The sequence below is a fragment of the Oncorhynchus gorbuscha genome, linkage group LG09 (genome assembly GCF_021184085.1).
Source record: "Oncorhynchus gorbuscha isolate QuinsamMale2020 ecotype Even-year linkage group LG09, OgorEven_v1.0, whole genome shotgun sequence".
Taxonomy (NCBI): domain Eukaryota; kingdom Metazoa; phylum Chordata; class Actinopteri; order Salmoniformes; family Salmonidae; genus Oncorhynchus; species Oncorhynchus gorbuscha.
This window is the reverse complement of record NC_060181.1, coordinates 28508095-28523733: the sequence shown is the minus strand read 5'-3', so window position 1 is coordinate 28523733 and position 15639 is coordinate 28508095. Positions and strand designations below refer to the sequence as shown.

The 15639-nt window shown below is 42.7% G+C and overlaps 1 protein-coding gene across 5 annotated transcripts in view; it reads right to left on the bottom strand.

The window, feature by feature from the left end:
• Positions 1 to 4339: 4339 nt before the first annotated feature.
• Positions 4340 to 15639, bottom strand: part of LOC124043356 (DNA topoisomerase 2-beta-like) — a 37564-nt gene continuing 26264 nt past the window's right edge. For 3 of the 5 annotated variants that reach the window (XM_046361885.1, XM_046361888.1, XM_046361890.1), the window contains 18 exons: positions 15164 to 15278; positions 14716 to 14837; positions 13572 to 13720; positions 13096 to 13327; positions 12560 to 12694; positions 11773 to 11973; positions 11203 to 11398; positions 10958 to 11049; positions 10691 to 10846; positions 10374 to 10457; positions 9883 to 10080; positions 9355 to 9520; positions 8927 to 9088; positions 7257 to 7550; positions 6978 to 7067; positions 5892 to 6032; positions 5311 to 5411; positions 4340 to 5198 (listed from right to left, as the gene is read on the bottom strand). In XM_046361885.1, coding sequence (XP_046217841.1) covers positions 5007 to 5198; positions 5311 to 5411; positions 5892 to 6032; positions 6978 to 7067; positions 7257 to 7550; positions 8927 to 9088; positions 9355 to 9520; positions 9883 to 10080; positions 10374 to 10457; positions 10691 to 10846; positions 10958 to 11049; positions 11203 to 11398; positions 11773 to 11973; positions 12560 to 12694; positions 13096 to 13327; positions 13572 to 13720; positions 14716 to 14837; positions 15164 to 15278 — 2826 coding nt within the window. In that variant the 3' untranslated portion in view covers positions 4340 to 5006. Of the gene's footprint in view, positions 5199 to 5302; positions 5412 to 5891; positions 6033 to 6977; positions 7068 to 7256; positions 7551 to 8926; positions 9089 to 9354; positions 9521 to 9882; positions 10081 to 10373; positions 10458 to 10690; positions 10847 to 10957; positions 11050 to 11202; positions 11399 to 11772; positions 11974 to 12559; positions 12695 to 13095; positions 13328 to 13571; positions 13721 to 14715; positions 14838 to 15163; positions 15279 to 15639 lie in introns of all 5 variants that reach the window. The other 2 variants (XM_046361887.1, XM_046361889.1) reach the window with 2 other exon arrangements.

Sequence of the window (15639 nt, the reverse complement as noted above, 5' to 3'; positions counted from 1 at the left end):
CTCCCTCTATCTCTCTCTCTCCCTCTATCTCTCTCTGTCTCTCTGTCTCTCTCTCTCCCTCTATCTCTCTCTGTCTCTCTGTCTCTCTCTGTCTCTCTCTCTCTGTCTCTCTCCCTCTATCTCTCTCTCTCTCTCTGTCTCTCACTCTGTCTCATATTGTTGAAATACATTGTATATACCATTGTTAGAAATCTGTCTGTTTCTATGATGAATTTTGTGGTGCTTTTTCCATTCTCTTAAATATTATTGTTTGATGCGAAACAGTACATACATGACAAAGTTCGAAGGGGGCTAAAATGTAAAGTCCTTTACAAAAACAGTCATATAGACTGTTCTTGCATATAGACAGTATGGAAGACTAATACTTTATATTTGTTCCTCTATTTAAAGCTGTTTTTTGTTTTGTCTTTTCTAACTCATTATGTTGACGTCTCCATCAGTTTACATTACATCACCATAAAGCCAGAGTGCTTGTCTCCCCTGTCAGTGGCTGCATCTCTTCAGCCGCTTCCTCAGACTGTCGAGGCCATAGATATACAATGACTAGATTGAATCTAGATAAACTATTACCAGATTGGATCTGTCTATCATAGATAACAGACTGTAATTTAATGTACAGGGCTTCTGAGGTTAAAAGGATTCTGAGATTTTATCATTAAATGACATTCCCAGAGAGAAACCAAGCAGTCTTTACAAGCGACATCTCTGGGGAAAGATAAGGGTTAAGCGACTCTCTGTGACAAAGACTTTCCTTAACCCAAGCTTGTGCCACTGAGAAATGTAGATTTTTTTATTTTTATGAATTTGGTTATACAGTTGAAGTTTCCTTGCAATTCTCTTGAACATTCTCCACAATCTGTGCAGTGAAATGCATTGCTATTACAGTGTTAAAATGTAAATGACTTCTCATCTCTGATTCAATCTAGTAATTGTGCATTAATGGCTGTCAGCAACTACAAGCGTCTGCGCAACACAAAATGCACATTGCGTTCTGGGCCAGGATTACAAAGGAGTCCTGTAGGCCCAGAATCACTACCTGCCCCTTCTTACATACTTGCATTCATAAGTGTCTTGTTTTGGAAGGAAACCACGGGGACATTGCAATCGTTAAAATACATATTCAGGACCTAACCGCTCGGCCGGGAAGATTGTACACTAGACTCTAGTAGCCACTGTGCATTCTTAGTTCTAGTCCTACAGAGTGACTGACCATTGCCTTGCTCCTCCACAAGTTCTGTGCATAACTACAGTGATGCAAAGGAGATTCTTTACATGACCCTTAACCCCTGAGACGTGCAGTAATTATAGATAGACAAGCTCAGGTAGCGTTCATTTGGGTTGCAACATCACAGAATGTTTGGATATAAATATATTATGTAAACATGCACTTCTCTATCATGTAGAATAGGGAATCATGTCAGCTCTAAAACAAGAATATATTTTCCTGAACGTTGCATCTCCTGAACCCAACCCTGCTTTGTGTTTTGGACGGCAGATCCACTAGACAGCACTTTTTCTCAGGGATGAGGAACTATGTCCCATATCGGCCACCGCCACAACAGCCTTTCTGATCTTCTAAATATATTCTTAGTAAAGCTGGTTTTCTTTAGAGCCTAAGGGCTAGATTCAGTCCATAGCACTGAAGATCTGCGGTATACCGCGATTAAAACGTAAAGGCAATGTTCCCACTTTCGCGGAGACTGCATTCACGGTATACACTGCATATGTCTGCTCAATCGGAAATTACACTGTTCTTCAGCTCTACGGATTGGATCTAACTCTAAATCACAGAAACAAATTTGGACACTATTTATAAAGTTAATACCCTAGAATCCACACTCAATATTGCTCTGTTCGTTTCACTGTTGTGAAGTGAAACAGAGTGATGTTCAGTGTGGAAGCCAGGCTATAGACAATATAATTTATTCAGATGTTGACCAGTTACTCAACTAGCACGAAGGCAATACTTCTCATAGTACTTATTTAAAACTTGAACGTGAATTATATGTAGCCGACATAATGTTAAGGGTGATAGTAATAAACAGTTTTCTTTATCATTCTTAAGGGTAATAATAATTTGGCATAAACTGTTATGGGTGATTATTGAGTCACTCATCTCAGAGGTATAAAGAGTTTTTTAAAATTCTGAATAGAGGCAAACATTTCACCACAAGGGAACAGATGACCACTGTAGTCAGTCAGCTAGAAGGTTGGGGTCAATTCTTGTTGGATTATTTCAGTTTGCTTCCTGAATAGACTCAATTGATATGGAATTGACCCCAACCCTGGCTAGAACCTTTCAGAACCATCTCACACACAACCATCTCCTCTCCTCCATATCAACACCACATGTAATACATACATAAAACAAAACTGTCTCCGTTGTTTCATGTTTGAATGTGAATATGCCATCCAGGCTTTACATAGGAATGATATGCAGTGTTAAAGGAATATTTACTTTAAAGCAGCGTTTTGTCAAATTCATTGCATCTCATTGTATGTATGACAAAACATGAAATGCTCTCTTTCCCTCTAAGGGAGAGAGGGATGTAGTAGGTTAAAACAATCCTGGTGGCTCATCACAAGAGCAGTGTGGGTGAATCTCAATAGTCTTGCCTACATTCCTCTCCCTTGATGCCGCGCCTCCTTCTCAAAACACATTGGAGGAAAGGGTGCAGAACCTCAGACCTTCTACAATGTGTGTTGTTGAGGTGAGGAATCGAGGATGTGATGAATCACGGAAAGACTTCTGACATTTACCCTGAGTGTCTTTGAAGTTGGAAAACTTATTTCACAGCTGAATGTCTACATCCATCTCCCTAGTGACCTGAGCGCCACCTACAGGCACCAGGTGACACGGCAGGGAACTCAATCCATTTCCACAATGCTGAATTTATATTGGTTTCTGTTGAATGTTGTACCGATGTAACTGTTAATATTTACTATCTCACTGCAGCCTTGTTCATGTATTAGATGGTGTGTGTGTGGTGTGCTTTATGTCTCAACTAATGGCAGCTTTAGGCTATCTGACCTCTCAGAGCTTCATCTCATAGCCAGCCCCTCTTGGGTAGCAGCTGCTCACCCCCACATCATTTAGGACCAAATGGTCTCAGTACCTGAGCATGGATTCACAATAGGGTTGCAAAATTCCAGAAACCTTCCCCAAATTCCTTTTTTTGGTGGGCGAGGGGGGGGGGATCATGGTCAGAGGATTTTCGTAATCAAGAGGGAATAAGCTAAAGGAATTTCCAACGTGGAATTCTTCAATTTGTGAAAAGTTTCCATAATTTCGAAACCCTAGTTACCCCGATGTCAATCGCTGATCAAACAACAGAGCTGCTTTCCCCTCTTCAGTTGGAATGCCAAGCAGCTGTCACTAAATCAATCAACTGACAGAAATTTGTTTAAGTCAATAAACGGAATAAGATCAATACATGTACCGAAAGGGGGCAACGTACTGAACATTGCAGATAGAAATACACTGAATAGATCTGGCACAACGAGTCCATACTCTACAAGTCAGTGGTGTCTGTTCTATGCAACGTATTTCTATATGCATGTTCCACCGCTGTGCCCTACATTATCCAACTATCCAGTAGAAGCATGACTGTGAACCTCAAAAAAATGTATCTTCGAAAGCAACTTTGTTGTTATGCCTGTTCAAAAATGTTCAAAAGTTTAACATTTACAAATAATGTATATGATTGCCTTTTTCACCCCATCGGTATCAGAAAACCTCATTGTCATCATATGCAGTGTTGTATAGTTAGTGTTATTATGAAGAGACATGATCAAATTATGGTTGAGTTTTCTTAACTTTGTCTTTCTGGAGGGTGGGCAGGGCAGCAGGGAGTTGTCATGGTGATTATACATTTACCCAGAACCTCCTGCTGGCCTGGTGGGAAGAGAAAGCAGGACGTCCTCATAGGGAGCTTTACAGTGAGCTTCTATCTTGTTTTCGTTTTCAATATTGTCTGTTTGTATATTAACAATGCTTTATATGTTCATATACTGTTTAACTTTACCATGAAATGCCCTGGCAAAGTAATAAAAATATATTTATTTTAAAATACACAACGTGTGAACGTGTTATAACCCGAATATTTAGATTTACTGTAACCTCGAAGCCTTGAATAGTGTGTGTGTGTGTGTGTGTGTGTGTGTGTGTGTGTGTGTGTGTGTGTGTGTGTGTGTGTGTGTGTGTGTGTGTGTGTGTGTGTGTGTGTGTGTGTGTGTGTGAGAGAGAGAGAGAGAGAATTGTGTTCCTACAGTTCTGCTCTGCAGGAAATAGAGTGAAGTCAATTAAGAAAACCTTACAGAAAACCCAACAGCCTGAGAATAATTTACATTTCATTGTTTACTTCCAAGTTCATGTTCAAAAAGGTACATAGTCTCTTCTTTACTTTTTAAACAGTTAAAATGTGCTGAAGCACCGCGTTCCTAACTTCTAAAAGCTGTTTAGGACAAATACAGAACATTTCCATGGTAATAATAATAATTTAAAAAACAAAATTGTTTTGTATGTATAATAAAAAGTGTAAAACACCTACACAGTAGAAAGCATTAAACGTCACCATTAAAATTAAAAGGGGGGGGGGTGTACAAAAGTCTGTGGGACACAGCACAGGGGTATTTCAACCAGCGTGTGTCTGGTCCTGGTTGAATACTTCAAAACTAAATTCTTCCTTCTTACGTTGAAATAATCACATGATATTTAAACATGACTGGATATTTATACAACCACTGCCTAGACCTATCCCACCTCTCAGATGATTTCTTCTAGAAAGTCAAGGAAGGATGCACGTTAAAATTACTCAAGCGATGTGTGTGCAAATGGCTGTTCAAATTGTTTCAAAACCCATCCTTCCTGATTTCATCAAGGTGACCACAGATCATAATTGATTGGATAGGTGACAGCATGGGGTACCAACCAATGAAGATCTGTGATTACTTCAAGGGAGGTAGAAAGCATTGGAACAGAGCCTGTGTGGGAGGGATTCCATGGTCTAGTCGAACATGTCGTACTGATCGTCGTCTGACCCTGACGCTGACTCAGCAAAGTACTTCACTTCCTTCTTGGCCCTGCTTCTGCACGGTCGGTCTCGAGATGCCGTGCCGGATTGGCTGAAACGGTTGGAGTCTACATCATCATCATCTGAAATGGGGGGTGGGGTCACGGCTGCTTTCTTTGACAGTTTCTACACAGGGAGAAGACGAGAAGACTAAGTATTTTGTTGTATGGAAGTCTTCGTTTTTTAGTATTTTCTTATATCCTATATGATTCAATGACACACACACATACTTTCTTACCCTACTAGTAGGGGCTTTGGGTGTTTTCCCAGGAGTCTTCTTGGGACTGAAATCATCCTCTTCAGATTCAGACTGCTTCCTCTTCCTCCCTCCGCCTTTACCTACACAGGTAAGGAAAAACACATCCAGGTTACACTCGGTTCATACCCAGGTTACACTCGGTTCATACCCAGGTTACACTCGGTTCATACCCAGGTTACACTCGGTTCATACCCAGGTTACACTCGGTTCATACCCAGGTTACACTCGGTTCATACCCAGGTTACACTCGGTTCATACCCAGGTTACACTCGGTTCATACCCAGGTTACACTCGGTTCATACCCAGGTTACACTCGGTTCATACCCAGGTTACACTCGGTTCATACCCAGGTTACACTCGGTTCATACCCAGGTTACACTCGGTTCATACCCAGGTTACACTCGGTTCATACCCAGGTTACACTCGGTTCATACCCAGGTTACACTCGGTTCATACCCTTTTATAGTCAGTTTACACTGTCAATCTCAATCTTTTATATTCATAGAGAAATAGAGTGTAAGCTTACTGACTCCACTGGTCATTGTGAGGTAAGCCTGTACCTTTGAGTGGTGTTGCAGGCTTCTTGGAGCGGGTATCTGAGTCCGAGTCCCAAACGGACGTGTCCAACTTCTGTTTTGGTGGCTCTTTGGGTACTGGTGCTTTCCTGGGTTTGGGAGCTGCATCCGAAGGCTTCTTCACTGCTGTGGGTAACAGAGATCAATAATAACAGGGATCTCAGCAAGACACCATGGTTGTGTCTAAAAAGGCACCCTATTCCCTATATAGTGCCCTACTATAGACCAGAGCCTTATTCCCTATATAGTGCACTTTATTCAGCAGCAGCAACATTATCCGTATCTTTTTAACCCCCCTTGGTAGTGATATTTGTAGGAGGGATTCCTGGCATATCTGGCATTACTCATCTCATATGTATATACTGTATTCTGTACTATTCTATTATCTCTGTCCGTTCCGCTCTGACGTCGCTCGTCCATATGTATATAGTCTTCATTCATTCCTACTTAGATTTGTGTGTATTGGGTATATATTGTGTAATTTGTTAGATATTACTTGTTAGATATTACTGCACTGTCGGAGTTGGAAGCACAAGCATTTTGCTACACCAGCAATAACATCTGCTAATCACGTGTAGGTGACCAATAAAATGTGATTTGAATTGAGATTTGCATTAGTGTTCCCTCTAGCGGCAGATGTGGGTGTTACCAGTCAGAAATTGTAATGTAATAGCGGTCATACAACATCATACTAATTGGATGTCGAAAGTATCATACGTGTTGGAAGGACATATAGTATTATACGTATTGCTCTGAGACCAGGCTGCTTGTTGTGTCAATGTCAAAGGATCATTTTTCCTAGAATGTCATGAGAATTAGGTTAAGGTTAGGAAAAGGGTCAGGGGAAAGGTTAGCTAAAATGCTAGTTGTCTCCAACGCGACTCGAACACACAACCTCTTGATCGCGGTATACGCCCACCCATCCTCCCTGACCAACCTCCCTATTGTACTGTCTTAAGTAAGCAGACCATTATTTAATTTGAAACATAAGAAGTACTTAATGAAGGTACACAAATGTACGTCTGTTTAATGTGGCCAGGCTGTAGATACATATTTTACTCTGTGTGTTACCTTTCTTAGCTGGGACAGGTTTGTCTAAGGCAGAGCTGCTGGAGTATGAGAAGGCCTTGTCATCCCCGTCACTGTCCAACTTCAGATCGTCTGGAAGAGAAGAGAAACTGACATTAACCCTCAGATGAACGCAGGGACTAGGAGCTTATTTACAGACAAAGTCCTTTTTCATAGACAAACACACAAGACTGGAAATAAAAACAAGAAATATACATCTAACCTTTTACTAAAGAAAGTACAAGACAAGGCAAACATGCTGACCTTGCTGTGTGAACTCACCACTGTCATTGCTCTTTTCAGAGGCGCAGGCTGATTTGGAGGAGGAGAATATACTCTCTGGTTCCTTCTTCTTCTTTGCTGGTGAGACGGTGGTGGTGGTGGTCTGTTTGGGCGATGGGAAGATATCTTCATCATCATTGCTGTGGTCATTGTATCGGTCTTTAGTTCCGGAGGAGGCAGTAAAGTCATCTTTGAAGGGCCGGGCTGGCGAGGATGCAGCATCATCATCATCATCCTCTTCCTCTCCTCCATCCTCTTCCTCACTGAAGTCAAATGTGTACTTGGGCTTAGCCGCTAAGGAACAGACAAAGTTCTTTATAAATGTGGATGTGTTTTGAATCACTTGTTGTAGTTTGATCGATTTGTAATGATTTCTGAAAGGCAGCATGTCCTAAAAGCCCACTACTAGTGATAAGGAAGAGCTAGAGTTCATAGTGTGAGTCAAATCAGTGTTTTGAGAGCTGAGAACCGTAGCATAACCTCTCCTATTGCATATGGATTTCGTCACGCTGCTGTCAGACTTCAGGCTCATCAAGCCAGGGAGAACCAGACTTTCAGACTTTCAAAGAGCTGATGGAGTTTCAAGTTATAGTCACCCCAGGTGACAGACAGTATAGTGTGTAGAATGACAATGAGGCAAAACTATTATGTTAGAATTAGCAAGGCCAGAGAGTTGTCTGACCACGTGACCTGCAAAGGGAAAAGATCACGGCCATTACATTGCTTTCTAACCAAGGAACATGAATTGAGGAGTGAACTGGGGTAGACAGGATATCCATCAACACTTGGAGGACAAATGGAATTAAATATAAAATGCGTCTTTATTGCAAAAAGTAGAACCACCACGTTTCGGCTTTCGGGTTTTTACAGAAATAAGAATGAGGCTTTTAAACATTTCAAAATGGCCTCAAGGACCAATCACAAAGAATATGCAATTAAAAACACAAGATTGGTTAAAACAGTTGAAGAAAAACCAACCAATCGACTCCGTGACTGGACCAGAAAAAAACTCTAGGCCCAGATAATCTCTCGTAGACAGATAAACATAACTGGTACAGTACAATCTGTCGTGAAGGAATGGGACGAGCAGCAGTAGTTTCAGTGTTTCAGGGATTTTCATTACTGGTGTCATTACTGGCATCTTTCAAATTTCGGAAGGGGAGGTGACATTCAAAGTCAGAGAGAGAGAGCTACTCGTTCCGGTTCTGTTCCTCATTCTAGCATCTCTTCAGCTCTTCTCTTTACAGGTATAGACCCAGAACTTAAATCGAGCAGCTGACCAATTACGCAAGACTTTAGTTCTGGGTTAACTGAGATTAGGGCCCAGTTGACTACTGTGATCAGGGCCCAGTTAACTCCTGTAGCTCAGTTGGTAGAGCATGGCGCTTGTAACGCCAGAGTAGTGGGTTCGATCCCCGGGACCACCCATACGTAGAATGTATGCACACATGACTGTAAGTCGCTTTGGATAAAAGCGTCTGCTAAATGGCATATATTAACTACTGTGATCAGGAAAAATGCCTTTCCCTAGTTCTAACAGGACAGTGAACACGAAGAAAACACCCTAAACCACAGTGAAAAAGGAAGCTACTGTCTGAACTTATCCAACACAAACCACTCTGTTTTAATGGTGTGTCCTAATGAACACAACCCTGTAGGTAAGTGGTTACCTGAGGCCCGTTGTGACTTGGTGTCTCGGGGGATGACCACAGGTTCACTGTCCTCCAGGTCACTCTCTGATTTGGACTCGTCCTCCGACCAGGGGTTACGCTTCTTCACCTTCTTACCAGATGATCCTTTGGGTGTGGGGGGTTTCCTGGCTCTGGGAGTACCTGATATAGAGAACATTTATTCATTCAGATTTCAGGTCTTTTATTTAATAGCCATGAAGTGCGATTAAAGTAAATGAGCGCCAAAGTTTCCTCTAGTAGTAGAACTTCTGACTCCCAACTACAAATTGCCCCAAGAGGAAGGGATACAATCCTTGGGTCTACCACCTACCTGTCTATCCCTCTCATATGTCTCCCCTTCTCCCCCAATTCATGACTGAACCCAAATAAGATAAGACACATGAAAGGAGAATGGAACATCTGCTGACCTGGCTCCTTCTTCTCCTGTTTGACCCGGGGGGCCTTGGGCTTGGCTGGGGTTGGGGCTGGTGTATTAGAGGAGGAGTTGAGGGAGTTCTCCCCTGTGCCCCCGTCTGACCCCAGCACTCCCATCTCATCATCAAATTCCAGCTTCATCACCAGGTCCGCATCACCCTGAGAGGCCAGCACGCACACGCGCGCACACACACACACACACACACACACACACACACACACACACACACACACACACACACACACACACACACACACACACACACACACACACACACACACACACACACACACACACACACACACACACACACACACACACACACACACACACACACACACACACACAGACCAATGCAAACAATGCTGAGCTATGATGGAGGAATACAGCTGATCTGAGCTCATACGGCACTGGGTATAAATCATCAACTTCAATGGTTGGAATTGTCTGGAAACACTACAGACTGGACCGTTAATAATGAAGCATAGAGAGGATTCATCTTAAATATGACATGTTATACCTTCTTCTTCTTGGTCATCTTCTTGGAGGCGTCAGTTTTCATGGCCTGTGTGATGGTGGGTACGACCCTGCGGCCGTACAGCGAGGGCAGCGTCTCCTCCAGGTGGAGTTTCTTCACCTTGGGTTTGCCCACCTTGCCCTTCACCAGCTTGGTGCCTCTACCTGCACTCATGTCTGCCTGCTCCTGGGCCTCAATTTTCTGTCACATGCACAGGGAGAGAACACACCACAGTCACTTTTTGTAAATGGTCGAAGTCACTTGTATTGAGGTGACGGTTTATAGTGAAAGGAGATAAAAGCCAAACATATAAGAATAGATCTGCCGCCAGTAAAGCCTGGAGAAAGAAACCTGGAGATTAACCGTCTTCTCCTCAACAAAAGCAGTCCGGCACATAAATGATTGTAGTCCCTTCTTAAGCAGTGACTTAGATGAGTGACTCAGAAGAGTGACAGATGAGTGACTCTGCTGCACATAGTGCTGGTACCGCTCACATCCAGTTCTTCAATGAAGACGGCCAGGTCCTCCTTCCACAGATCCTCAGGAGACTTCCTCTGCAGCTCATTCAACTCTCCTTTCTGTTGAACAACACACACTCAGTTGATAAAAGACATGGTGCTAGTAACACAGAGCGTGTGGGTTCCTTTCCCTCTGCGATCACACACAACCGTTCAAAGAGACACTCAGCCCCTGACGACTTGTGTAATGATGCTGCAAATGAATAGCCCTTTGGGGACGATAAAGATCTATTGAATAGAATTGCAAGTCTTTGACAGGCAGGTGTCTACACCCTTCCTCTCAGAGTCTGTACCTTGATGTCTCTCTGTCGGAGCAGCTCGTCCACCTTCTCCTTGGACAGGCACCACAGAGGCATGTTGAGGATGTAGTTGAAGTTTGGTCCCGACAATGACACAGAGTCCACAGAGCCGTCACTGTCATTACCATCACGATCATCCTCCTCCAGAGACTGTAGAGAGACCAGGAAGATGTCCAATCAGAATATAGGGTGTTGAAGCGTCAAGTGGTCTCAGCCAGTCACAGGGCTGAATGGTGGACAGTGGCAGGATGATAACAGTACCTTTTCCTGTGCTTTGGTCCATGCTGCCACAGGGTCCGAATCAAAGCCTTTCTGCACCAGCATCCTGATCAGATCCCTCTTAGACTTGTTCTCTATAGACAAACAACATTAATATAGCAGTACTCTAGTACCAAATTGCCAATTTAAATAAATATTGAGGCAGAGAGAGGCAGAGACAGAGGGAGAGACAGAGGGAGAGACAGAGTCCTCTCCCTCTCCCTCTGGGATGCAGTTAAAATTCTCACCGATTGTGATCTTTCCTTCGATCTTCTCCAGGACAAATCGTGCCTGATTGGACAGTTTGGAAGCCTCCGCCCCCAGGCTCCCCACTAACCAATCCTTCCTCAGCTTGTAGTAGTGCAACCGCAGCTCAAAGAACTCCTTGAGAATGTCCTGGACCGAGTCATACCTCTTCAGACAGCCCATGTGGTCAAACAACACCTGAGGGGAGAACAACTACTTTAGATAGTTCTCCTTTCCAAAACAGGTTAAAAACCATGAAACACCTCAAAATGTTTTTCCCTTTTTAGATGATAGACTCATTCCAAAGAATCCCATCATCCAGACAGATGTGATTCCGCTAAGAGCAGTTCTCTGTATATACACAAAACAGAGCACTTCATCCAAAGAGGTGTGTATAATGAATAAACAGTGGGAGTCAATACATCTATAAGTTTAACTCAAATACAGGTCGTATTCATTAGGGAAACTGTTTTGCTACGGATAATGAAACCAAGGCGTTTATTATTGAACAAGCTCAGGTAGTTTCTCCCTGTTTCAGTCCGTTTTCTTCTGTTTTGAGGAGGGGTACTAACCATGGAGTTGCAGGTGAGGCTGGACTGTAGCTTGAAGACTTTGTGTAGTCCAGCAGCCTCTGCCTGGGCCAGCTTCTCCTCTGACATGCGAACTACAAACTTGACGGTTTGGTCCGTGTGGTACTCCTTATAGTCATTAATCAGAGCTGGAGTCTTCTCTGTCCCCTGGAGCATGGGCTCTAGTACCGACTCCTTGTAGGCCTGGAGGGAGAGAGGGAGGGGAGTGAGAGAGGGGAGAGAGGGAGGGAGGGAGAGAGGGAGGAGAGAGGAGGGAGAGGAGAGAGGGAGGAGAGTGAGAGAGAGGAGTGAGGGAGGGGAGGGAGAGAGGGAGGAGAGAGGAGGGAGGAGGGAGAGGAGAGAGGGAGGAGAGTGAGAGAGGAGGAGAGAGAGAAAAAGAGGGGCAGGAGGAGAGAACAGAGTCCATTACAAGAACTAACAAACACAACATCACAGCATATGAACAAAGGTTCAACATCTCCTTCACTCATTCCGTCAAAGCAGCTAGATGACCAGAAGTGCTGGACAGGTGTGATATATCCTGTCCTTAGTGTACCTGTGTCCAGGTGTGATATATCCTGTCCTTAGTGTACCTGTGTCCAGGTGTGATATATCCTGTCCTTAGTGTACCTGTGTCCAGGTGTGATATATCCTGTCCTTAGCAATAGTGTACCTGTGTCCAGGTGTGATATATCCTGTCCTTAGTGTACCTGTGTCCAGGTGTGATATATCCTGTCCTTAGTGTACCTGTGTCCAGGTGTGATATATCCTGTCCTTAGCAATAGTGTACCTGTGTCCAGGTGCGAACGGGCAGCTCAGTGATCTCAATGGTGTTCTTGTCCAGGACAGAGATCTCTCCACTGACCATGTACTGGTTCTGACCCAACTCATGGATCACGCCTTTAAAGTTCTTATAGCTGGGCAGCTGGAAAAGGAGAGACGTAGGAATATTTAGTCAGCCGTCATTATGGTAGCTGACTTACTTATAACATGATTTACACAAATCTTGATTTTCGTTCCCAGCAGTGGACTCCAGCCTGCTGAACTTCTGGATGACCGCAGACACAGAAAGTTGGTGGTTTATCCAGTTCTATCAAAAATGTTTTAAAATCCCAAATGACAATTGACTTAGCTAAAGGTTTTAATGTATAATGGTATCAATCTACAAAAATATTAATCGGAGTTGATATGCTTTAAGCAATAAAATCCTAAAAACCAAATGGACTATAGCGCTGGTTGTGGGTCCACAATAAATTTCCCCCCGGGGACAATAAAGTTGATCTTATCTTATGTATTGAAATACGTTTGAACGTTGTAAATGTTCACCATGGGCAGGGGGTCCTGCATGTTGAGCATGCGGTACAGGTTGTTGACTATCTCTCTGTGGTCGTAGTTGGGGATCTTGCAGGCCCAGCCCGTCCCGATGCCCTCGGCCCCGTTCACCAGCACCAAAGGGAGGATGGGGATGTACCACTCTGGCTCCACCTTCTGGTTGTCATCATTCAGGAACTTCAGCAGGCTGGAGTCCACCGCTGGGAACAACATCTTGGCCAGAGGACTGAGAAAGTGACATTACTTCATAATAAATACATTTTTAAAGCATTTTGAGTTTTAATGTGTTTTATGAAAGGTGATGTATAAACAAAGTTTACCTGAAATACATCATTAACCTTTTTTAATTTTTTAAAAATCAAGCAGGTATGACTGTACTTCAGGATGACACAAAGGCCCATAAAAATCATACAACAAGTAGACCAATCAAATAGCGAGCACAATTCTGTTTTGACCCTGGGGGGCATTACCTGAGCATGGTGAAGATGTAACGAGGGCTGGCAGCATCCTTGCCCCCGTTGATGCGGGTACCAAACTGACCAAGCGGCTGCAGGATGTTCACGTTGTTGCTGCCCACAAAGTTCTGGGCCAAGTTCACGATCGTCATCAACAGGGATTGCTGATCACACACATACAGAGGCACACGTGTCAAAACAGTGTTGTTGTGGGAAACACAAAGTCTCTTCAGACAGTATTGATTTAAAGTGGAAGACAGCTCTCTAAGTATATTTCATCAGTGGTGTAAAGTACTTATGTAAATATACTTTAAAAGTACTACTTATATAGTTTTTGGGGGTATCTGTACTTTACTATTAATATATTTTGACAGCTTTTACTTCACTACATTCCTAAAGAATATCATGTACTTTTTACACCATACATTTTCCCTGCCACTTAAAAGTACTTGTTACATTTAGAATTTTTAGCAGGAGAGAAAAAGGGTCCAATTCACACAATTATCAAGAGAAAATCGCTCATCATCCCTACTGCCTCCAATTATTAATGTCTGACTGTTGGAGCGTGCCCATGGCTTTCCGTAAATTAAATAAAAAACAAGAAAATGGTGCCATCTGGTGTAATATAAGGAATTTTAAATAATTTGTACTTTACATTTTACTTTTGATACTTAAGTATATTTCAAACCAAATATTTTAAATGTTTACTCAAGTAGTATTTTATTGGGTCACTCACTTTTATTTGAGTCATTTTCTATTAAGGTATCTTTACTTCAAGTATGACAATTGGGTACTTTTCCACCACTGTATTTCCTTTAGCTCAGTAAGTATATTTCCTTTAGCTCAGTAAGTATATTTCCTTTAGCTCAGTAAGTATATTTCCTTTAGCTCAGTAAGTATATTTCCTTTAGCTCAGTAAGTATATTTCCTTTAGCTCAGTAAGTATATTTCCTTTAGCTCAGTAAGTATATTTCCTTTAGCTCAGTAAGTATATTTCCTATAGCTCAGTAAGTATATTTCCTATAGCTCAGTAAGTATATTTCCTATAGCTCAGTAAGTATATTTCCTATAGCTCAGTAAGTATATTTCCTATAGCTCAGTAAGTATATTTTATATAGCTCAGTAAGTACATTTCATATAGCTCAGTAAGTTTACAGACCTCTCCGTGATGGTAGGCAGACATCTCTGCTACTGAACCAGCCAGCTGAGCCACCTTCACCTCCCTCTTATCATTCCTCTTCATACAGGTGAACAGCACTTTCCTCTGGCCTGGCTTCAGTCCTACAAACATACACACATGACATCATCAAAAGAGGACCACACCACACACACATCTCTTCAAAAGGGGATCACAAGTGGACCGCATGAGGAGTAGGTGTTGCGACAAACAGCTAATGGGGATTGAAATAAATGATACACGTCATCAATGGGGGACCACTTCACACAAACAATTATTCAAGAGGAAGGTGAAGAACTCTGTTAAAAACAAGTTGTATCCAAGCTTCTCAGTTCCCTTATGAAACTTCAAAGCCATTTGACAACAAACACAACAACAAAAGCTACAAGAGTGTCCAGGGAGATAGTCTAGTGGATCGATGCAGACGTACCGTCCACCAAGGATGGGATGGATCTCTCGTTGTCGGAGTTGGAGAAGAGGATGAGTTCTTTGTTGATGAAGTCATTGTAGGAGAGGTGTTTCGCCTGCGTGCCGTACAGGTATTGCTGCATGGGGACAATAAAAGGATGAAACGTAAAGTGACTTTAATCAGGGCTATGATGTTGTCATGTCTTATCAGTGCCACAAGGGAGAGCGTGTCGACTCTGCATCAGCGACCGACAGCAAACAGAATCATTTACAAAACTGTGTTCCGTGCAGGTATTGCTGTAGGATGAAATAGAAATAAACAGAATTGAAGCAGCGCTCTGATGATGTCACCAGTGTTAGACATGGTTCTGATGGGATTCACAAGGAGAAAGCAGCTGCTACTTTACATCAGTGATAGACAGTAGAGAATTTTCAGGAAATATTTCCATTTCAATGCTTAGGATATATTTGGGTAACACAAGCTGAACACAAATCCTC